We start from the raw sequence: 25,131 nt of genomic DNA, 5'->3' as shown, positions 1-25,131 counted from the left end.
TGAACCAGTAACAAATAATCAGGAGAAAGTGGTAAAAAAGGAGTACTCTTCCCAGGCACACAATGACAGAATTCTCCTTGGATCAGAACACTGTCATGAACCAGGGTAGTTACCAAAAGGTCACCAAGCAGAGGGGCCTTGGTCTGTGCGGCATCTGCACGAAGAAGAGCTTTGACCCAAGGATCCTCTGAATTTGCCCTCAGGAGTCGGTCCATTTGATCTGTGTTACAGATGGTTAGTGACCAGTTCCTAACTATCTAACTTCCCTGACGCCTGTCTCAGGTTCATCAGCACTGATGCAGCAACAGCTGATACACATTATCATAAAATCATCTGTAAGCAAGAGAGCATGGATGTAGCCAAGTTTAAAGTCACTATGTTTACATTTCAGCAAATCCCAATAGTAGTATTACCAAAATGTCAGTAAGATTAATATTATATTTACTCAAATAGAACTATCTTGCTCTACTCAAATACAGGACAAATTCACTTACTCACTTGGTTTTCTTCTTTGTAACACGCTTGTTTGTCTAATGTCGATTATGTCTTAGTGTTTCTGTGTGAATCACTGTGCTTTTCAGTTGGAGTAAATACTTCTCCAACTTTCTTGAGGACTAAAAAATGGTGTTCCTGCATACTTTTTGGGATTTCCTAGCTGTGCATATGCATGTACATGTGTCACATTCACAGGTTATGTCTTTAACGTTTCTCACGCTCTTGCTAGGAGTTTTCTAGGTTTTCCCTTCAGGATGGGTTTTCAGATGTAGCTAAAATCTTAACACCAGGTAAAAACTTTGAAAAATTCAGTGCAGTTCTTGGGCTCTCTAGCATGGAATTACAAGATATGAAATTCCTAATGTACAAGACATGAGGATTTCACAAAAGTAGTTTCTTTCTGGTATTAATCTTCTGATTACAATTTATCCTCATGAATTTTCTGAGGTGAACAAGTAAAATGTTCTTACGAATGATTTTTAAATATTGCTACAGCTGAAGAATTTTTCTTTAGTTTAAACTCTTGGGATTTCTATGATTTAATCATTCATGAAAAGCTCTCACAAGTTTCTTATGTTCGGGTTTTTCTCCAGTATGGATCCTGTTGTGCTTTGTAAGAAGAGATCGCTGGGTAAAGGACTTGTCACATTGTCCACATTTGTACGGTTTCTCTCCAGTGTGGATTCTGGAATGGGTTTTAAGGTTTGACAGCCAATAAAAGGACTTTCCACATACTTCACATTTGTAGGGTTTCACCCCAGCATGAATTTTCTGATGAGCCTTAAGACTCGAACAGTGGGTAAAGGACTTGTCACATTCTCCACATTTGTAAGGTTTCTCTCCAGTGTGGATTCTAGAATGTCTTTTAAGGTTCGACAACCAATGAAAGAACTTACCACATTCGTTGCACTTGTATGGTTTCTCCCCAGTGTGGACTCTGTAATGTTCCTTAAGTCTTGACAACAGATAAAAGGCTTTACCACAGTCTTTGCATGAGTAAGGTTTCTCCCCAGTGTGAATTTTCTGATGTGTGCTAAGAGCTGTGCAGTGGGTAAAGGCTTTGCCACATTCCTTACATTTGTAAGGTTTCTCTCCAGTATGGATCCTGTAATGGTTTTTAAGTTTTGACAACTGAGAAAAACACTTACCACATTCCTCACATTTGTAGGGTTTCTCTCCTGTATGGGTTCTACAATGGCTTTTAAGGTGTGAGAACACATAAAAACACTTGCTGCACTCCTCACATTTGTAGGGTTTTTCATCAGCATGAATTTTCTGGTGTCTTTTAAGAGCTGTGCAGCGGGTAAAGCATTTGTCACATTCTACACATTTGCAAGATTTCTCGCCAGTATGGGTTCTGTAATGGCTTTTAAGTCTTGACAACTGAGAAAATGATTTGTCACATTCCCCACATTTGTAAGGCGTCTCTCCAGTGTGAATCCTGTAGTGGCTTTTAAGGCCTGACAACCAATGAAAGAACTTACCACATTCTTTGCACTTGAAAGGCTTCTCTCTAGTGTGGACTCTGTAATGTTCCTTAAGTGTTGACAACAGATAAAAGGCTTTACCACAGTCTTTGCATTTGTGGGGTTTCTCCCCAGTATGAATTTTCTGATGTGTACTAAGACCCGTGCAGTGGGTAAAGGCTTTGCCACATTCCTTACATTTGTAAGGTTTCTCTCCAGTATGGATCCTGTAATGGCTTTTAAGTCTCAATAAGCGAGAAAAGCACTTACCACATTCCTCACATTTGTAAGGTTTCTCTCCAGTGTGGATTCTGTAATGGCTTTTAAGTCTAGACAACCGAGAAAAGCCCTTATCACATTCATTACATTTGTAAGGTTTCTCTCCAGTGTGGATTCTGCAATGGGTTTTAAGGTGAGACAACCACTTAAAGGACTTACCGCATTCTTTACATTTCCATGGTTTCTCTCCAGTATGAAGTCTCTGAAGTGTACTGAGGTTTGAGCAGCTCCTGAAGCCTTTCCCCCAGTTGTGTGCTTTCTCTCCACAATGAATTCTTTGCTGCACAAGTCTGTGTGCGGAGCCCAAAAGTTTATCACTCTCTGTATGCTTGTGCTCTATTTTCAGAGTGTGGATACTCTGATTTAGACTAATATTGGAACATAAGCGTAAACATTTGCCACACTCTTTATATTTGAAAAGGTCTTCTCCAGTGTGCACACTTTTATGTCTGTTTAGGTTGGATGAGTCAGTAGAGGAGTGCCCGTGGTTACCATATGTGCAGTTGATGCAGTTTTCTACAGTATCACTTGTGTTATAAGGTGTACACTGGGAGGATTCATGAATCATTTCGCCAAGCTGATTGTATTTGTAAGACTTCTCTTGGATATTCGCAAGCTGATGGACAATGTAGTTAGAGTCTTGATCCAAGACCTTGTTGAATTTACCACACATGCAATGGTTCTCTGGGAAATGAGCACAATTAGGGATAATGAGGATTGACTCATGAGTTAACAGATTCACTAGCTGATGTCACCTTAAGTTCTCTAAGACAAGTAATAATTATTTAGACTAGGGCTCTTAGTGGAGGGTTTTTACTTTCACTATCATTATATGAGTGTTCAGAAGCTTCAGTTTGCATCTCCATCACACTGTGGGGACTGATAACAGAACTCTCATTCCTCTCTAAACTGCATTACCTGCAGAACGTGGGACAAACAGGTGATGAAAAAATAAACACCTTTGGGAAAAGAGCTCTCTGAAGGATTATGTTTAAAATATTTTTCTCTGAATTATAGTTTAATGCAATACTAAAATGAAAATATTCAACTTACTAAGTGTATTGCAATGCATATTTCTGCTGCACACATTTAACTTTCTTTTAACTTTAAATATTTCATTAAAAACTCGGTAAGAGGCTTGGAGAGATGGGTCAATAATTAAAAGCATTTGTTGTTTTTTTTCAGATGACTTAGGAAAATTCCATAATTTTTTAAAACCAGAATTTCCCTAATTTCCTATAGCTTCTAGACAGCTGCAGAGAATTTATACACCTATAAACCAAGTAATACAAAAGCAGGAATTTTGCTAGAAAACTGTTCTTACCCACAGAGACCAGGTTGCTGTAATTCTCCAACATCACATCAATGTACAAAGCCCTCTGAGCAGAGTCCAGGCATTCCCACTCCTCCTGGGAGAAGTCCAAAGCCACGTCCCCAAATGTTAGCAGACCCTATAATGGAAATTTAAGAGTTTTATCATGTGCTACTGGGCAGAATGCTTTCCTAGATAAAGGAGGTATAAGGACCTAGGAATATTTTTGTGATGTAGGTGAGGCAGGAAAATTATTCTTTTTTTTTTTTAAGATTTATTTATTTATTATGTATATAGTATTCTGCCTGCATATATACCTGCAGGCCAGCAGAGGGCACCAGATCTCATTATAGATGGTTGTGAGCCACCATGTGGTTGCCGGGAATTGAACTCAGGATCTCTGGAAGAGCAGCCAATGCTCTTAACCTCTGAGCCATCTTTCCAGTGTCTGGAAAATTATTCTTTAAAATGTTTTTTAGAGGGGGTGAAGACATAGCTTAGCAGTCAAAAATAATGCTTGTTCTTCTAGATGTCCTGGGTTTGGTTCCCAGGACCTAGATGGCATCTCATAATCACCTGTAGCTCTAGTTCCACATGATCCATTGCCTTCTTCTGGCCTCTAAGGGCACCAGGCATGCAAGTAGTACACAGACATACATTTAGGCTCAAACATCCATACATATCAAAATAAAATTTAACTGTATGTTCTAACTCCTCCGTGTGCTGTACAGCAGTTTCCTGACAGTTTGAAACATTCTGCCCTGCAGAAAAACTCATTAGAACAGGAAGTAAACAACTCACAAATGCCACTGAAATTGACCACATTTCTTAGGTCCCTCTCTCCCCAAGAGTATATGAACAGTAAAGACCACTGAAAGCCATCCTCTGACTCTGTAAGCCAAGCTGCAAAGGTGGCTCTCAGATGAGCACAGGCACGGGCCCGCGCAAGAAGCAGAGACCAGCCTAGAGCCCCAGCTGAGCTGCCTAGAAGAGGCTCAGACCAAATGAGCCACCAGGAAAGGAGACCCTCCAACCTGTTACTCTGCCGGCCAGCAATGCAATGTGCTCCAGGTTTCCAGGATTTGTGAGATGTCAGCCATGCTGAGGGATGGGCTTTGGTGATGCAACTGTCTGAATCATTTCTACTCCTGTAAATAACCTCAATAAAATTCACTGGTTCACCAAGTTGGTGGTATCCATGTATCATGGGCTCCTTTTCTGGTGTGTAGACGTGTATGTGTGCATGTCCATCGCCCCAGTCTGTCACACAACACTGAAAACAGGATGACATAATCATCTCACCAACGATAGATATACTTTCAGGGAATATAAAATAAAAATTTAAGATTTAGAAATAGAAATCTACCATTAATGAAATAGGGGTTTCTGTCACATGGGATCACAGTGTCACATCTCAGATGGAAAGGTTGTGATGAGCAAAATTGTGTCTCTAAATGCTACAACTGTTGATCGTGCTACAATATCAACACTAAATCAATCTTGTCTGCAGCTGGGCCTCACCTGACTCTATTTTAACACCCTTAGCTGGGATGTTATGGTTCCGGTTCAGTGCTGCACCCTTTGTATAACAAAGAGGAAGAACAAGAAGGCAGAAGTCATGGGTGGATTTGAAATTAGAGTTTTGATTTTTTTACACAGTGAAGAGTAACAACAGTCAATACTGCTAATATTCCAAACATTAACACATGAAGTCATACAGTCTGTGAGAAAATTTTTGCCTGAATATATTGGCAATCATGAAGTAAATAGAAAAAAAATCGGCATTAGCCAGTTGATATCATATATATATATATATATATATATATATATATACATATATATATATATATTCTTTTTCTAAATGTAGGTACAACCCAATACAGACAAATAATAATTTCAGAAGTTTAAAGGTTTTCTGTGAAATGGCAGGAATGAATTAAATCAAGCGAAAATATACCAACTCTTCATTGCTTTTTAATTATGTTATTGCTCGTAAATGGAGTTCAAAAGAATCTTCAAATTTTGGTTTATGTAATGTATTTGAGCTGTACTGTCAGTTTTACAGCCAAGTACTACTTATGTTCTTCTTTTATTTATCAGAAAATACAAGATGCAATCTTATATATTGGTTCTGACATGAATGTAAAATAGAAATTTAAACCTGGGGACTGGAGAGATGGCTTATTGGTTAAGAACACTTGCTATTCTTGCAGAGGAAACTGGTTCAGTTCTCAGCACACATATGGCTGCTCGCTACAGCCTGACTCTAATTTCTAGTGATCTGGAGATCTCTTCTTGTCTCTGTGGGTACCAGGTACATATATATGCAGGCAATCACTCATGTACATAAACCAAAATAAAAACTTAAATAAGTAAAACATTTTCCAAGAAAAAAAAAGTAAAACAGGGCTGGACAGTGGTGGTGGCCAGTAGATTTCTGTGAGTTCGAGGCCAGCCTAGTCTACAGAGTGAATTCCAGGACAGCCAGGGCTACACAGTGAAAACATAGCCCGAACCTCCCTCCAAGAAAAAGAAGTAAATGTGCCCATTACAGCCTTTTTTCATAACCTCTACCTATGAAAAACAGTAGCTCAGCAAAAGGGAAGAAGAAGGTGATGGGAGAGCCTTCCTCCTCCAAAGGGGAAGATCAGAGCAAAGTAATTATGAGTAATCTTCATTTCTGCATGAAATGTGATAGTTTATGTACATTGCTCAACACTCTCAAGAAAATTCTTACTGATATATTCCACATGCTGTTACATAAAGACTCACAATCAGGAGGGGCTACACAATAGGTCACTGTCGGAAAAAAAACAAAGAGAAAGAGAAAAGGCTCATTTCTCTAGTTTGGGAAGTTATTGCTGAGTGTTGAAATCAAGAGAATGATGTGATCAATAACGAACTTTCCTGAGACTAATAGATGCCAGGTGTCGACAAACACTGGCACATCATCTCTGTGATATCAAATGTCAAAGAGAGAAATGGTAGGCGACAATGTGCATCTCCTTAGAGAAACATCAGTTTCATGGATGATCAAGGCACACAGGCCTGCCATTCAGCACTCTCAAGAGTGCTTTAAGATCCATTACGCATCCAAATAGCACATCTTTGGATTCTTTTCCAAAACATTATTAGAGATTCTAGCAAGGAGCTCAACACCTAGAATGTGCACTTTCATAAGTCTAGTTCAAGGAAACCTGATACATCCCTCAAATTGAACCTACATGGCACATGAGGCCTTACTAACTAATATATAAGTACACAAACCCACCCTTTGTAGCAAGTGAACAACAACACATTTGTTTGAACACCTGCCACAATGGAAGCACAGGTCTTGTTTTCACTGTGAATATTCGCCCTCACACAAAGAATCTGGAGAGGACTGAATGGAGAGAAGGCCATTGCTGTGGGATGTTCTGTATGTCCTGTGGGAGCCCGTTCTCGGGTTCCTCGTGGCTTTACCCAGCAGGTCCGCATAGAGGATGATTAGGATCACAGGCCTGAGTGCAGGTGTCTGAGATGATCTGCACTTGGCTGTGCTGTGGGATGGTCTGTATGTCAAGTTGCTCTGATTGGTCAATAAATAAAACCTGATTGGCTGTGACTAGGCAGGAAGTATAGGTGGGACTAACAGAGAGGAGAAATAAAAGAACAGGAAGGCAGAAGGAGTCACTGCCAGCCGCCACCCTGACAAGCAGCATGAAAAGATGCCGGTAAACCACGAGCCGCATGGCAAGGTATAGATTTATGGAAATGGGTTAATTTAAGCTATAAGAACAGTTAGCAAGAAGCCTGCCACGGCCATACAGTTTGTAAGCAATATAAGTCTCTGTGTTTACTTGGTTGGGTCTGAGCGGTTGTGAGACTGGTGGGTGACAAAGATTTGTCCTGACTGTGGGCAAGGCAGGAAAACTCTAGCTACAGGCCGTGGTACACAGTATACATGTATTTAAAGAGTTCATCTTGACTATCGGAAGAAAACGGAATTCATGGGAGACAAACACTTCAGATGACACTATCAGAAGCAGAGAATGAAAGGCTGCAATGTGTCTTAGTTAGGGTTTCTATTGCTGTGAACAGAAACCATAAGCAAGGCAACTCTTGTAAAGGAAAACATCTCATTGGGAATGGCTTACAGTTTCAGAGGTTTAGTCCATTTTTGTAATGGCATGAAACACAGCGACATGCAGGCAGACATGGTGATGGAGAGGAGCTGAGAGTTCTACATCTTGATCCACAGGCAGCAGAATCGAAAGTGACACTAGGCCGAGCTTGAGCATCTGAGACCTCGAAGCCCATTGCCATAGTGACACATTTCCTCCAACAAGGTCATACCTACTCCAACAATTCCACACCTTCTAATAGTGACACTCCCTACAGGCCAAGAACTTGAACACTTGAGTCTATGGGGGCCATTCTTATTCAAAACACCATACAAGATTTTAATACGTAACAATTCTCAAAAAAAAAAAAGACCATGACACTGACCTGGGATGTATTTACTGGAGAAGCGGCCATTTCTTCTTGTTGCTCTGCCCTGAGTTTCTGTTTCAGTAACAATGACTGGGCCCCTTCCCGCCCTTTCCTATCAGGTGTCAAAAATGCAAAACAAAAATTAATATTAAACTCTGTTAAGAAACAATGTCTAACCACACAAAAAGATCCAAATACCAGAACAATACCAGAAGTCTGGTCAACAATTCTTGAAGTGAGGAGAGAAAAATATATTTAAATACCTGAAAGAAAATAACTGTCAGCCATGTTATTGCAGCCAGAAAAATTATCTCTTAAAATTGGCAGAGAAGTGTGTTTGAAGGTAGTCATGAGCTAACACATGCCATTTCACTCAAGCATCACTACAGATAATAATTAGAGGCAAAATATACAGAGATCAGTAAATATATATTCACAAGAACACTGGAAATAAGACATTTCATTTGAGGAATAGATGAATAAAAGAGAGCAAGGGAGTAGTCGACTATGTCTATCCAACACACTGAACCAGAAAACTACCAATTCTAACGAGGAAGAAACAGAAATACTATCTACAATCTAATCAGCCCCATCAAAAAATATCACAGGGAATAAAAACCATATGATAAAAATGTCAGTAGAACATGGAAATGTCTCTGACAAAGTTCAACAAAAACTTCTAATCAAACTACGGATGGGCAGTATTGAGACACGCCTTTAATCCCAACACTCTGGAGGCAGAGACAGGAAGATCTCTGAGATTTGGAGGCCAGCATCATCGACAGAGTGAGTTCTATGCCAACCAAGGTACACAGAGAAACTCTGTCGTGAAAAACAAAACAAAAAAAACTAGGAATAAATGGAACCCAGCTCAACGAGGTACATGTGTCAATCCTAGGCTGAGAGTTCTAAATTTACCCCATTTTACAGTATTACGTGACAGTGACCAAAAAAGAACAGTTCTTGTGACCCTCTGAAAAAAGCCCAGACTTGACCAAATATGTCCAAAGATAAAAAGACTAAAACCTCAGCCTATCAAAAACGTGCTAATGTAACTGTTGCCTGCTTAACAAATTATGTTTGAGATGACCTAACTGGTCCTGAAATTCCCCTAGCTGTGCTTAAAAGGAGCCTGCAGGCTCCCCTCAGGATCGTCGCCATTTTGTACAGGTGTTTGACCCCATGTGCTGGTAATAAACAAAGCAAGTTCCAGGGCCACACAGAGAAACCCTGTCTCAAAAAACCAAAAAATAAAAATAAATTAAAGGAATAGTCATCAAAAGGAAAACCACAAAAAGCCAATGTAGCCGGGCGTTGGTGGCGCACGCCTTTAATCCCAGCACTCGGGAGGCAGAGCCAGGCGGATCTCTGTGAGTTCGAGGCCAGCCTGGGCTACCAAGTGAGCTCCAGGAAAGGCGCAAAGCTACACAGAGAAACCCTGTCTCGAAAAAAAAAAAAAACAACCAAAAAAAAAAAAAAAAAGCCAATGTATATATGTATTCATTTTTCAATTTTTTTTTTTTTTTGGTTTTTCGAGACAGGGTTTCTCTGTGTAGCTTTGCGCCTTTCCTGGAACTCACTTGGTAGCCCAGGCTGGCCTCGAACTCACAGAGATCCGCCTGCCTCTGCCTCCCGAGTGCTGGGACTAAAGGCGTGCGCCACCACCGCCTGGCCCCATTTTTCAAATTTTTAAAGAATTATTTACAAGCTGGGCAGGGTGGCCTCTTCTATGGTACTAGAAGCAGAGGCAGGCAGAACTATGTTAGAGGCCAGCCTGGTCTACAAAGTGAGTTCCAGGACAGCCAAAGCTGTTGCACAGCGAAACTCTGTCTCAAACAACAACAACAAAATTATTTATTTATATTTTATGTGAATGAATGTTTGCCCTGCATGTGTGAATGTGTAATATGTAAGTGTTGGTGCCAATGAAGATCAGAGTACATTTGATACACTGATAGACAGTTATGAGCTATCATGTAGGTTTTGGGAAACAAATCCAGGCCCTTTAGAAGAGTAACAAGTGTTTTTTTGATATTTGTTTGTTTTTGCCTTTTGTTGAAATAGATTTTTTTTTTCTCCCATAATATATCCTGATTTCCCTTTTTTCTTCCATCTACTCCTCCCAGTTTCTCCCCACTTCCCCTCCCTTCTGGACCCATCCCCTTTCTGTCTCTGATCAGAAAACAAACAGGCTTCTGAGGGATAATAATTTAAAAAATATAACATACTAAGATAAAACAAAAACTAACACACCAGAATTGGATAAAACAAACTGAAGGAAAGGAAGCCAAGAGAAGGCATAAGAGACAGGGAGAGAGACCTGCTAGTTCACACACTCAGTGATCTCATAAAACCACTAAACTGGAAGCCATTATATATACACGCAAAGACCTATGGGGTAAAAAGAGAGAAATAAAAATAAAAAATAAGACCAAGTTAAAAAAAAAAAAAAAAGAAAAGAAAATCCCTGACACAACCTTGTGAGAAAAGGAGGACACTCCAAAGATGCCAATGAGTCATTTTCTGTTGGCCATCTATTGCTGGGCATATAGAAGACTGTTCTTAACTGTTCACTTAACCATCTATTCTGCCACCCATTCTGTTTTTTTTTTAAGTGTTTATGACCCTTAGCTATGATGTAATTACAAACTCAAAACCAACTGATACTCCTTCTCGCCCTATTCAGAATGGCTGTGACTCAATGTCAGCCTGGTCTACACAGTGAGTTCCAGGCCAGCTAGAACTATACAGTGGGACTGTCAAAAAAAGAAAGAAAAAGGCCGGGCGTTGGTGGTGCACGCCTTTAATCCCAGCACTCGGGAGGCAGAGCCAGGCGGATCTCTGTGAGTTCGAGGCCAGCCTGGGCTACCAAGTGAGCTCCAGGAAAGGCGCAAAGCTACACAGAGAAACCCTGTCTCGAAAAACCAAAAAAAAAAAAAAAAAAAAAAAAAAAAAAAAAAAAAAAAAAAAGAAAGAAAGAAAAAGGAAAAAAAATAGCAACAAACCTTGCTGTTAGATATTGTTCTGTTCTGTATGCTGTGAATATGTGTTTCTCTGATTGATTGATAACTAAAACGCTGATTGGCCCATAGCCAGACAGGAATTATAGGCGAGGTAAGCCGTCCAGGAGAAATCTAGGAAGAGGAAGGCTGAGTCAGGAGTCACCAGCCAGACACAGAGGAAGCAAGATGTCAAGGCAGAACTGAGAAAAGGTACCAACCCACATGGCTAAACATAGGTAAGAATTATGGGTTAATTTAAGTGTAAGAGGTAGTCAGTAATAAGTCTGAGCTAATGGCCAGCAGTTATAGTTAATATAAGCCTCTGTGTGCTTACTTGGGGGATGCAAGTGGGAGAGATTTGTCCTGACCACCAGCTGGGCAGGTCACAGGAAAACTTCCAACTACATTTGGCGTACTGAAACAAGGCTCTCCAATTTCCACAAGACCTAAAAGAGTTTTACAAGGGCTTCTAAACACACAATAATGGAGCCCAAAACAGCTTTCTACTTCATGTCTCATGCAGATATAGAGACTCCAAGGTGCAGAGATGCCATAGCCTACAGACTTGAGCTACAGTATGGCTGGTTCACAGTGTATGGGCTTGAGTGCAGCATGGCGGATTCCACCACTGTACACAGTGGCGTCTGCAAGCCATTCATCACGGTGCATGGTAGATACAGCTTTTGCTAGTACAAAAAAAAAAAAAGGAAAGAAAGAAAACGTTTTTGGGCTATATGCTGCTGGATGGAAGCATAGATCCATTGCTTCAGAGAGTCAGCAATGAGCTTAGTTCCCCCAGAGCTGGCGGTAAACGGAGTTCCACCATGTTGGGAAGGTGAGGTGGGCATAGCCAGCATGCCATTTCAGTGCTAGTCATGCTGTAGTTTAAAGCAATAGATTCACAATAGGACAGATTCAGATGGGATAAACCATAAACAGTTTACAGTGTGTGTAAAATTGTATGTAGGCTTGGAAGAGAATGGAAAATGAATATAGAGAGTTATATAAAGAAATAGATAACTTCAAAAAATAAAGCCTTTAAAGAGAAAGTAAAAGTAATATAAAAAATAAGCCACATAAGGATGGAAATCACACAGATATTCTACAGGACACAGAGAGAAGCGACTGAGAGACTCTAGGCCTATAGGCTGAAGATGGATGCCCCAACATTGCAGAGGAACTTTGGATGACTGTATAGGCAGACAGCTGTCTCTTTCATTTCCAGAATTTTGGAAGTTGCTTAAAATGAATTTCCTGTATATTCAGGTAATATTATATCCTTCTGGGGTCTTTGATGTAGTTGAAGACTAGATTGTTATAATTTTCCTTGGTTATGATAAAAGATAAATTAGATATGAAACTTAAGACTCACAAATATAGGATAGATAGCATATTTTCTTTAATTTTGCCAAATACAAATAGACTAGATATTGTAACTGTAATTCTTGCTTGATAACTGTTTTGTTATAAGTAATTTTGCTAGGTTAAAGTTAAAACCTTCCTTTTTGATTAGACAGAAAAGGGGAGGTGCTGTGGGATGTTGTTCTGTAGGTGGTGAATGTGTTTCTCTGATTGATTGATAACTAAAATGCTGACTGGCCTGTAGTCAGACAGGAAGTATAGGCAAGGCAAGCAGACGAGGAGAATTCTGGGAAGAGGAAGGCTGTGTGCTTATCAGGGGAAGCGAGTGGGAGAGATCTGTCCCGACTGCCACCCGGCCAGGACACAGGACAACTTCCAACTACAAAACCTAGTTGAGGAAATGGAAAAGTGGAATCCCTACTTACTCATGGACTTTCCATTATTGGATGCGCTGGACCACAGCCTGTAACCCGCTCTAATAAAATCCTTTTCTATCTCTATCTCCGTATCTATACAGACTCATCCTATCAGTTCTATTCCTCTAGAAATACTCTATTACATGGGATGTGGCCTCTCTACAGGTGGTTCCATGTGGTCAGTGGAACTCACAGCAGCAACACGGAATTTGGTGGCAGTGTAGAGATGAAGGTGAAATGCAGGTACACGGAAAGACCCAGTGAAGAGCACCACCTGCTGCCAACTCTCCTCAGAGAGTACCAGGCACAACCTTCAGGATTAGAAGATTAAATGCAAACCACAGCATTGGAGTGTGGCAGTGAGAATGCCACTTGAAGTGTTTGGTTTTGGCGCATTTTACAGACAAATAGCAGGGAAGTGTATGCTGGGTGTGACTTAGGACACAACACGCAGCCCTTAATCCAACTTATTTTCCTGTTCCAGATGCCAAGTCCCGTTTAATAGTCATAAACTACTCAAGAGCGGGAACATGTCCTTTCCACATCACATCTACTTGTCAGTAAGGAGGGTTTGAGATCTGCTGCCTATGGGTACAAGAAAGAGCGGCAGGGTGAGTGCCAGCTCCTGAAACACAGGGACACAGAAGTGGGGTGACAAAGACACACTGAGGAGTTTTGGCAACAGGAGGCGCTGGTTGTCAAAGACATTTGTCCGTAATTATGTGCCTGAGGGCTTATAAGCAAAAGATCAAGTCAATCTGAAATAGGATGCAGAAAGGTATTCGAAAGGCCATGTAGAAACTAATGTAATAGAGACTCAATGAACAATACCAAGAGTCAATGCATCACACTTGTTTCTCTGATGAAATAAAAGGACTGACAAAGCATTCCTTACCTAATCTGAAACTAAGAGAGTAAATCCCTAAGTAATGGAATTAGAGCTGAAAGGGGGCATAGCAATGGATGTCCATGATGTCTGTGTTATTGTATAGAGTACTGTAGAAAGTCATCCCAAATAAACTGGAAATGTAGAAGAAAAGGATGAGTGCTTAGAAACAACCTTGTCTGTTGTGAAACTAGAAAAGATCTGACACAAATATTGAGATTTAAGCACTAATGATTTCTTCTAAAAATATTCCAGGACTATCCAGGTGGTGGTGCTTTAAATCCCAGCATGCAGGAGGCAGAGGCAGGTGGATCTCTGCAGGTTTGAGGTCAATCTGGTCTACAAGAGTGAGTTCCAGGACAGCCAGGGCTACATAGTGAAACCCTGTCTTGAAAAAGAAAAGAAAAAATTCCAGGACTGGACAGATTCAGCAATAAGTTCTCTAAAGGAACAACATATCATACAAGGACAAGCGAATACCCGCAAAGCAGAATCACTGACCAGTTGTCTGCATAGAAATAGACACTGAGACTCTCTCTGAACTATACAGAAATGGAGTTCAGGTTAGTTTCATACCAGAGATGCAGCTGTTTCAGAAACATACACAAAACAATGTAAAATAGCTAATATCTACACTCAGTGAAAGAAGAAATATGATCATGTCAATAGAGCTAAAAAAGGCCTGTGAAAAAACATCATATTTGCTCAGTATAAAAGCTCCGAAGACACATACCTCAATGCCATAAACACTAGAAGCCACAAACCTATATTTAACATTACACTCAATGAGGAAAACTGCAATCATCCTACTCTAATAGGGACAGAGACAAAGGTGTCTACTCCTTCCACACCAACTCAACACAGTGCATCAACTGTTACACAGACCATGAAGGAGAGAAAAAAAACTTACAGGGGGTCCATATAGGAAACTCAAGGGGCTGGAGAGATGGCTGAGCAGTAAAGAGCACTGACTGCTCTTCCAGAGGGCCCAGGTTCAATTCCCAGCACCCACATGGCAGCTCTCAACTGTCTGTGACTTCAGTTCCAGAGGGATCTGACACCCTCACACAGACATACATGCAGGCAACGATTAAATATAAAAATTAATCATTATAAAAATCTGCAAAAATATAAGTGAATAGGAAATACCAATGCCTATTTGGAGGCAGAATTTTAATGTTTTATACAACCATCCAGTAAGAGAAGCATGCGGAGATCACAGAGACTGAACCACCAACCAGAGAGCTTGCATGGGACTGACCTAGGCCGTCTACACATATAGTTGTAGTTGTGTAGCTTGGTCTTCTTGGGGGACTCCTAACAGTGAGCGCAGGGCCGTCTCTGATTCTGTTGCCTGCTGTAGGGACCCATTCTTCCTACTGGGTTGCTTCACCTAGCCTTAATAGAAGAGGAAGTGCCTAGTCTCACAGCAACTTGATATACCAATACTATGACTGGCTGATATATATGGGAGGCCCACCCTTTTCTGAAGAGAAAGGAGGAGAAATGGATTGGGGGGAGAGGGGAAGAGAAAAGGCTGGGGGGAAGGACTAGGAGAAGAGAAGGGAAGGAGGGGAAACTGACTGTAACTGGGATGGAAAAAAAATTAATTAGTTAAAAAATAGTAAAAAGAAAAGAAAAGCTTTGTACTGTTATTACTGCTACCCAAGGAATGCTCAATCATACCACAAAGATACATGCTTAACTATGTTCATAGCAGCACTATTCATAATAGTCAGAGCCTGGAAACAACCTAGATGCCTGTCAACTGAAGAATGGATTACGAAAATGTGGTACAGATACACAATGGAGTACTACTCAGCAGAGAAAAACAATGACAGCATAAAATTTGCAGGCAAGTGGATGGAACTAGAAAATATCATCCTGAGTGAGGTAACTCAAACCCGAAAGACAGTCATGGTATGTACTCACTCATAAGTGGATACTACATATAAAGCAAAGAACAATCTGACTGCAAACCACAGAACTAGGGAGGCTACATAACAGGAGGGACCCTAGGAAGACTGTGATTTATAATAAGTTGGTATTACTCAATCACTGGGCAAGGCTCAGTGAAACATTTCACTATTAGGATAAGAATTTGTACTGTATCAAGCTGATAATAGAATAAATAAATAAATAAATGAAAAATAATCAAACAAATAAGTAAAGAAAGAAAGGAAGAAAGAAAGAAAGAGAGAGAGAAAGAAAGGAAGAAAAGAAAAGGAAAGCTTTGCACTGTTATTACTGCTATTTACATAGTTAAAACTAAAGAGAAAAAATTTAAAAACAAAACAAAACCTTTTTTTTTTTTTTGGTTTTTCGAGACAGGGTTTCTCTGTGTAGCTTTGCGCCTTTCCTGGAGCTCACTTGGTAGCCCAGGCTGGCCTCGAACTCACAGAGATCCGCCTGCCTCTGCCTCCCGAGTGCTGGGATTAAAGGCGTGCGCCACCACCGCCCGGCAAAACAAAACCTTTTTGTAGACAAATTTCTCAATGGTCTTATTAAATAAAAAAACATGGAGCCAAATATAGGGGTGAAAGCCTTAGAGATCAGGGAAATAGGGAAAGCCACCAGCCAACCTTACCTCACCAACTCTGCAGCTTCCAAATGCGAGTTACTTCCGTTCCTGTCTACCTACACACATATGCCTTGCTGTTCTGCCATGTGATTTGCTCTCTGTCCAGCTACATCACTTCCTCTTCCTGCAGAGCTCTGTCATTTTCTGTCTGTCCAGACCTCCAGACTTCCACGGTAACTAGTTTTGGAATTTAAGACCTGTGCCACTACACCTGACTGTTTCCAGTGTGGCCTTGAACACACAGAGATCCTGCCTGGCAAGAGATAGGATTAAAGGCACGTGCTAGCATTGCATGACTTTTTTGTTTACTTATAATGGCTGTTCCCATTCCTCTGATCTCCAGGCAAGCTTTATTTATTGAAGCACAAATAAAATATCACCACATTTCTGCACAAATAAAATTCACCACAACATTCCCCCCCACCCCCCATTTTTTGAGACAGGATTTCTCTGTGTAACAACCCTGGCTATCCTGGAACCCTCTTTGTGGACTAGGCTGGCCTTGAACTCACAGAGATCCACCTGCTTCTGCCTCTTGAGTGCTGGGATCAAGGGCATGTGCCACTACATCTGGCTTAAAAATGTATTTTTCTAATGGGGAATATGCAAAAAACAACCAAACAAAAAACCTAAACAAGCAAAATTAAGACCTCTAAAGTGAACTCTTTAATTTGTTGAAGGAACTGAATAAGGAAAGAATTTCTATGCACATCAAATGGGACACAGTACTGTGAAAATTACAATACCAATGAAAGAGATTGATATGATTAATTCAAACTTCATGACAATGAAACTCCCCATGATATACTTCACACATACAGACAGTACAGAGAATCCTACAAATTTCCAGGGAAGCACAGAGATCCTGAGAGCACAGAGCAGTCCACAGGACAGAGCTTTTGCTGCCCTAGCTTTGATTCTAGATGAAACTGCAGAGCCAAACAACCAAGAGCACCATGGTCATGGCAGAAGAACAGACACACAGCCCAACACAATACAGCAGCAGCTAGCTGGAGAACCAGACCAACAGCAACGACCATGCCAATGTCACCAAAATACCACACACATGTTACACAATGTTACACAATAGGCAGTCTCGTCAACCAATGGTATTGGGAAAAGTATCTATCCACACAGACAACCTTCAATAAATAAATGGGAACCTGGGTCCCATTCTCTGCCACTGTAAAATGAATCACAGACCTTCACGGATGATCTGGAACAGTGAAACCTGCAGAGCAACAGAAAGTAGAATACGCCATATGTGGATGTTGGGAATTTGTCCTTGAACAGTACTACACATCTCCAGGACACAAAAGCACAATCCGACAAACACAACTGTATGCAATATGGATGCATATCACAGAGAGTTTCCAAATACAAGAATCAATCAACGCAACGTAGGGAGAAAATAGACAGTAATGCCGGGAAGCTTTGACATCCACTATCCAGTGATGCTTAAGGAAATCAGACAGAAAACCAATAGTGCCTAGCAGGTATCCAGAAAATCAATCACACAACGGTAGGAGATTCCCAGGCAGCGTTCTTTAACTTCAAGAAATACTCTCCAGTGTGCTCATTAACTAGAAATACCAAAATTAAAAAATTAGTAAATGCCAATATTTTAAAAACTCTCTTCTCTAAGAATCTAGAACACAGGCTGGCGAGATGGCTCAGAGGTTAAGAGCACTGGCTGCTCTTCCAGAGATCCTGAGTTCAATTCCCAGCAACCACATGGTGGCTCACAACGATCCGTAATGAGATCTGGTACCTTCTTCTGGTGTTCTGCATGTACGCAGGCAGAACACTGTATACATAATAAATAAGTAACTCTTAAAAAAATAATCTGGAACACAGACACCAATAACAGGTAGAAAACAAAATACATTAAAAGACAAGTGAATAATGACTCATTGCTAGCATGTGCTCATTCAAACATGGAAGGACAATGTAGAGAAGGTCTGTGTACTATAAAGATTCTAAGAAACAGAGAAAATGATCCTAAAATGCACAAACTTGTGAGAAACCACAGACTTTAAAAACTATGAGAGAAGGATCAAACCTAGAGGTGATTTCAAAATATATTAAGATTATAGTGATGCAAACTGTTGAGTGCCGTCATGAAGACTGACAGCAGGGACAGCAATGGGAAGACAGTGTAGATGCAGTTTAATACACCAGACAGGCACTAAGCCATTCTTGTCAAAGCCCTGATGAGATTATATTAGAAACAGGAGTAATTAACCCTTCAAAATACAGAACCAAAGAAAATGCAAAAAAGCTTCAAAACTTTGAAGCAGGAAAAACTTAAGAGGAATTGAGTGTCCTAAACAAGCACTACATTAAAATTACAGAAATAAAAACCACTTAATATTCATATAAAGACACAATCAGCAACGTGAATGGAAGAAGGACAGCATCACTCACATGCAAAGTCAAATAAATTATAATTATTCCTAGTACTAATTCTTTTTTTTTTTAAAGATTTATTTATTTATTATGTATACAGTGTTCTGCCTGCATACATGGCTGCAGGCCAGAAGAGGGCACCAGATCTCATTACAGATGGTTGTGAGCCACCATGTGGTTGCTGGGAATTGAACTCAGGACCTTTGGAAGAGCAAGCAGTGCTCTTAACCTCTGAGCCATCTCTCCAGGCCCCAGTACTAATTCTTAAATAGAGAAGCTTCTAAAATCTACAATAGGAATATCCTGAGATCTTCCTCAGTAGAAGTCTACAGAATCATGTCTGGTGACACAGAATGTAGCAAACCGATTATCTGTCCTACTTCCATTGTCTCTTGAACCCCGGGCCAATGCCTCCACCATACCTGGATCCTTTGCTACTGTTTCCTCTCTCTCTACCTTCCAGGGCTCTTTGTTCTCCTCCACAGGTGAGCAGATCTGGCTGAGCAGAGTGAGACCTGCACAGGAGAAAGACATTCTTCAGTAAGCACCAGGATTCCGTACACAGTACTATGCTCAGCAGAAATAGAGAACGTGAAATAGAGGGTTCTACAAATGATTCCCCATATGGGGTTGGCACACTGAAAATATTTAGGGAGCATTTTGAATTTCCATAACTTGACTCCCACTTCTAACCATAGCTCAATCAAAACTCAAGGGCAGAAATGGAGCTGTATTATTGGAGTGACATTATACACTACCGAGAGTCTGATTTTATCATGGAAGAAGACTTACACCTCTCAAAAGGACAAACATGAAAAACAGATGAAATTTCATGAAACTGTCTTTTCCTCTGAGGATTTCACTTTATTCTGTGAGGTGTGAGACTCAAACACACCGCTCACACACATGCAGAGTAATTTTCCTAGGAACCCTAAGGAGGAGCAAGGGAGATTGCAAGAAAACTATTCTCACCCACAGAAACTAGACTGCTGCAATTCTGCGATATTCAAATATCAGTATAAAACTCTATGAGCAGGTCTAGGCATTTCCCCTTCTTCCTAAGAGAAGGCCACACTTTTATCACTGCATGTAAACAACCCTGAAATAAAATGTAACAGGTTGGCCATTTGTCAATGCTCAAGAGTGCTTTTCTTGCACCAAAAAGATGCTTTCTAAATTTGTCCTAATATATATTCTGTTTTCTAACTGTGAAAAAACAGTGTGGCCTGATATCCTCACACTCAGCATGCCTATTATACATTGCTGGACTCTGAGGTGTGCCTTAAAACGTCCGCATAAGAACACACATTTGTTATATTTACATCGAAGTGTATGCATTTCAAACGGAAAATTAGTGAGTAAAAAGTTTAGTTAATGAACAGTAAGGTTTATGGCCATAACCGTGTAGCTTGGTTTATATATATATATATATATATATAACTGAATCAAAATCTGCAGTTATTCCTTATGGGGCTGATAGTTAAGCTCTCTAGGACCACCAAGTCTCCAAGTCAAATGCCACTCTCTTGAAAAGGGAAGAGGTTGGTCAGGGGGGTTAGAAAGTGTTTGAATAAATACCATTTGTTTTGGTTTTTTGCACAACAGCAAAAAGAACCACGTTTGCTAACATCAAAGCATACATTCAATTAGTCTATGTGATTGATTCTATGGGAATATTTTAGAAACCGCAGACAAATGATAAAATCAGCTTTTGCCCCATTTTATACTATCTCAAAACTTAAGGGTAATACCCCTGCAACAGAATTGTGCAAGCGGTACCCTTATGAGCATCAGAAAAGCTGATCATATCCCTGGTACGGTTCCTACCTGCGTCCCTCAGCTCTTCTGACCTGGGAGGTTCCAGGGCCGCGGCGACTGCGGCTCCGGGGAGTTTTCGCGTCCCCGCGAGATGCTGGCGGGTGTCCGCCACCACTAGCTGTACACAACGCTACCCACGAAGTCCCTTTGAGAATGGAGGGTTTTCCGGCCCCTCCCACCTGCGGTTCTTGGAGCCGCCTCTAGACCCGCCCATCATAGACAGTTTCCGGTTACGTAGGCCCTCTGGCCCGGCCCACCCGTTCATGGTCTCGGTCAAATTGAGTTTTTTGGGCTTTCACATCTTTTCCCCATCACTCCTGTGATCTACATCAATGTCCCTCCTCCTTGGAGACTCCTCCCTCCCCCTGTCTCAGGCTGCCTTCCACACAGCTCCAGCTGTCAGGCTGCCCTGCACCCGCTCTGCACAGCCTCCCCACATGCTCGCTGCCAGCCTGGACCAGAACTGCATCTAGGAGGACGCTGCACCCCAGTACCTGACCCCCACAGTCAATCTGAACACTTCAGATAAAAGACAGGCAGCTTAGCTTCTACTTGACTACCAACCTCCCGGGCTACAACTTACACCAAACGATAAAACGCTAAATTCAGATGCCAGCGTCCCATGGGTAACATGACAAGCCAAAACCAAATACTGCAGTTGTGACATGAGGAGAGACATTTCAGGAACTTGGAGTTTGAAAAGAATTAGATGTCTCAAGAAGTCAGTGGTCAGTCCATTGCTAAGAGCCAAGGACAGAATTCATCCTGCACTGTCCTACTCACCACTAGATGGTGGTCTTGTCATTTTACTAACTCAGAAACAAGTTGGTCTTCTGTGACTCAGAAGACTAGGTGATTTGAGATAAAACACAGAAAAATTATTTGGAGAAAAAAAATGCAATGGTGAATGCAGAGACTCTTGCTTTTCCAGATGCAGAAAAGAAGTAAGGTATGTGGTCCCAGCTGTGAAAGCATCAGTTACACCATCCTGTCTATGGCTCAGGGAACATTGAGGAAGAGGAGGAGGGAAGGGAATAAAAAGGGAAAGAGGAGGAAGGACTAAGACATGCCATTCTCTAGACTCCACACAGCTGTTGTAATCAGTAACCAACAGCAGCTGTACTGACCTGCATGGACCTCACACTAGACCACAATCAGTCTAGGAAAGGGAAAGGCTCACAGAGCCCACCCTTTATCTCTCAAATGTTGGCAATGGGTGGATTGTAGTAAAGGAATCACTGCCTTTAGCTGTAGTCCTCTGCTGAGCCCACCAGGCTCCAACACATAGCTCCAAACCCACAGTCTCACATTGGCCCTGGTTAATCTCAGTGTGTCCCAAGCAAAATGAATGGAGATTTGTTGAAATTATGGACCAGGATAGTAGAGGTAGGATAACGAATGCCTTTAAGGTCCAGTCTTACAGACTTTCAGAGTCCAAAGGAAGCTCTACAACCAGCAAAGGAAACTAGGATCTGAGGGATGGGGAATGAATCTGCTCACACCGTGTTCTTTCTATCCATGTCTCTTTATTGTTCTGCCCCTGATATCTTTGCTGTTCTTTGTTCCACCCCCAGTCTCCATAGCTACCAGTTCTTTTCTTTTTTTATTATTAAGAAATTTTCTATTCATTTCACATACCAACCACAGATCCCCCTCTACTCCCTTTCCCACCAACACCTAGCCTTTTCCCCCATCCCATGCCTCCCCCATTCCCACCTCCTCGTACGTAAGGCCTCCCATGGGGAGTCAGCAGAGTCCGATACATTCAGTTGAGGCAGGTCCAAACCCTTCCCCTGCACCAAGGCCATGTATGGTGTTCCACCATAGGCACTGGGCTCCAAAAGCCCACTCATGCACCAGAGATGGATCCTGATCCCACTGCCAGGGGGCCCCTTAAGCAGGTCAAGCTACACAACTGTCTCACCTATGCAGAGAGCCTAGTCCAGTCCCATGGAAGCTCCACAGCTATTGGTCCACAGATCATGAGTTCCCACTAGTTTGGTTTGTTTGTCTCTGTATGTTTCCCCATTATGATCTTGATGCCCCTTGCTCATAAAATCCTCTTCTCTCTCTTCAACTGGATTCCTGGAGCATTGGGATGTTCAAGTCTTACTGATGTAGAACTGCTAGTTCTGGTGGTGCCATATTGTTCTTTGTGTTGTTGAATATATTTTTTGCACTTGCATCTACCCATTTCTTCCTCCAATCATTGCAAACAGTGTCTGAATCTGAGGGAGCCTCTTTTGGTCCAATTGGCATTCTTGGTCCAATGGGAGCTCTTGGTAAAATTGGAGCTGCATAGTCCGTGTCTCAGGGAACAGCTGTGATCTTGAGGATGAGTGGGTTTGGGGGCTGGGGTGGGACTTGTAGGTAACCGGGTCTGGTCAGGGATGGTGGTAGTCCAGCCTGCCTGCAGAAGTCCTGCCTGCTTGCCTGAAACTGGGACTACAATGGGTGGGGTATGGGAGCACAACTTGTGCCCCTGGGCCTAAAGCCTAGAGGCTGGGGTGATCAGCTAGGAGAATAAAGACTCGCATCTTGGTCCAAACGGCGCCATCCGAATTGGTAAACCAATGAGGATCCTTTTTCTTTATAGAGGTGTTTTGTCTGCATGCATGTCTATGCACCATGTGTGTTTCTGGTGCCCACAGAGCCAGAAGAGTATACTGGATGACTTGGACTTGAGGTTACACATTGGTGCCCATGTGAGGGTGCTGAGAATTCAAAGTGAGTCTTCTGAAAGAGCAGACAGTGCTCTTAACTACTGAGTCATCTCTGCCCAGCCATATTACTTCCTTCCTAGTGATGGGATTAAAGGCATGTGTTACCCAAGTACTGGGGTTGAAGATGTGTGCCTCCCTACCTGGCTGTGTTTCTCTCCTAGATTGAATCAATCTCATGTGTTCCAGGGGGCTTTGAACTCACAGAGATCTAGACAGATCTCTGCCTCCTGAGTGCTAGGATTAAAGGTGTGTGCCACCACTGCCTGGCCTCTATGTTTAATCTAGTAGCTTGTTCTGTTCTCTGATCTTCATGCAAATTTTATTAGGGTACACAATATATCACCACAGAGTGATGGTAAGAGAGAGCCTGCTGAAAGGTCAAGTCAAGAGAGATGTCCATGAAGAAACTACATGGGAAACTATCATTTGGAAACCCAAGTAAATAATATAACAATAGAGAATAGTAGAACACTTGTATAAAATAGTGAGCAATGGGTAATGTATACTAAGTGTTTAACTGGACATGGAACAGGAAGAAAAAAGGAAGAATGGGATGGTCAACCAAGAGGAAGGACATCAGAAACTTATGAAATCCCACTGTCTTACTAGTTAATAGGAAATATATTTTTTTAAAACTTTGAACACAGGTGTCCTGTGTGGGTAAATAATGATGTTCCCAGACACCATGGGTATTAAACAGAACTCACTGTACCAGGTACTGGTTATCTGCCTAGGCCTTCCTGGTCAGGGAGGCCCCAGAGGCATCCCAGACAAAACAGGTCATTGCCAGTGCTCTTACTAGGCCACCATAAGTACAGGGTGTAGCTGAAGACACCAAATACTTTGGTTGTATGAGAGAGAGAGAGAGAGAGAGCAATCTAGAGCAAACTAGAACTTACCAGGGATGTCCTGCTGGCCACAAAGAAATGATGTCAGTGGTCTTATCTACCCCTGGACCCTGCATCCTACAATACCAACCGACCAGCAAGGATGTGTGCACTGCTGCAACACTGGCATCACTGCTTATGGGCATCACCAACCTCTCTCCTGATTGGATTTGAGACTTGCTCCATAGAGGGGAATTCATGCCTAGTACTGTAACAGGGTCAAAAAACATGGCTTGGGAATGAAAAATCCAAAGGCAGAACCCATAGATGTTTTGTACATGATCTTGTTATCTGCCATCTAAATATTCATGTTTATAATTATCAATTTATACTACTCTCAGCCTTGGTGAAAGAAGCCTCCTCTTGTAGTTGGTAATGGGTAGTACAGTGCTGACAATAGCAACCATGTAAGATTGGATAATTGCCATTTCATCATGGCTGAGGCAGAGTCCCAAGAGTCCTTTCCTTCTTAAAGGTCTACTGGCAGTTAATGGGAGCAGTACCATTTTTATTTAGTTTGGAGTAAATACTTCCACATACTTTTCTCAGTACTTCAAAATGAATTCACACATACTTTCAGGGATTTCTTTTTTCTTTTCTTTTCTTTCTCACCTTCCCTCCCCTCCTCTCCCCTCCCCTTCCCCCTTCCTCCCTCTCTCCCTCTCTTTCTCTTTGGAGCTGAGGACCGAACCTAGGACCTTGCTCTTGCTAGGCAAGCACTCTTTACCACTGAGCTAAATTCCCAACCCCTCTCTTTTTCTTTTTCCCAGGGTTTGGGTTGGTTTTAGAAGATTTTTGGGAATTCTTTGTGTAGCGCTGGCTATTCTAGAATTTGGTCTGTAGATAAGGCTGGCCTTAAACTCACAGAGTTCCACCTGCCTCTACTCCAGAGTGCATGGATTGAAGGCATGCACCATACCTGGCAGTATTATGAATTTTTGGATGCTGAACAAGATAAATGTTTTTATTACAGCATTTCCCAGGGGCTGAAGCATTGGCCTACTGGTTAGTAGCACTGGCCT

At 41.6% G+C, this 25,131-nt stretch overlaps 1 protein-coding gene across 1 annotated transcript in view; it reads right to left on the bottom strand.

Annotated features, from left to right (window-relative positions):
- LOC114683966 (zinc finger protein 729-like) overlaps positions 1 to 25,131 on the bottom strand; it is a 279,247-nt gene that overhangs the window by 31,929 nt on the left and 222,187 nt on the right. Inside the window, exons 3-4 of the mRNA XM_037200066.1 lie at positions 1,041 to 2,924; positions 114 to 220 (exon numbers count right to left, since the gene is read on the bottom strand). Of these exons, the coding sequence (XP_037055961.1) occupies positions 114 to 220; positions 1,041 to 2,924 (1,991 nt within the window). The remainder of the gene's footprint in view (positions 1 to 113; positions 221 to 1,040; positions 2,925 to 25,131) is intronic.

Source organism: Peromyscus leucopus, chromosome 1 (genome assembly GCF_004664715.2).
Source record: "Peromyscus leucopus breed LL Stock chromosome 1, UCI_PerLeu_2.1, whole genome shotgun sequence".
Lineage (NCBI taxonomy): Eukaryota > Metazoa > Chordata > Mammalia > Rodentia > Cricetidae > Peromyscus > Peromyscus leucopus.
The sequence above is the reverse complement of the archived record's forward strand: the minus strand, read 5'-3'. Positions and strand labels throughout refer to the sequence as shown.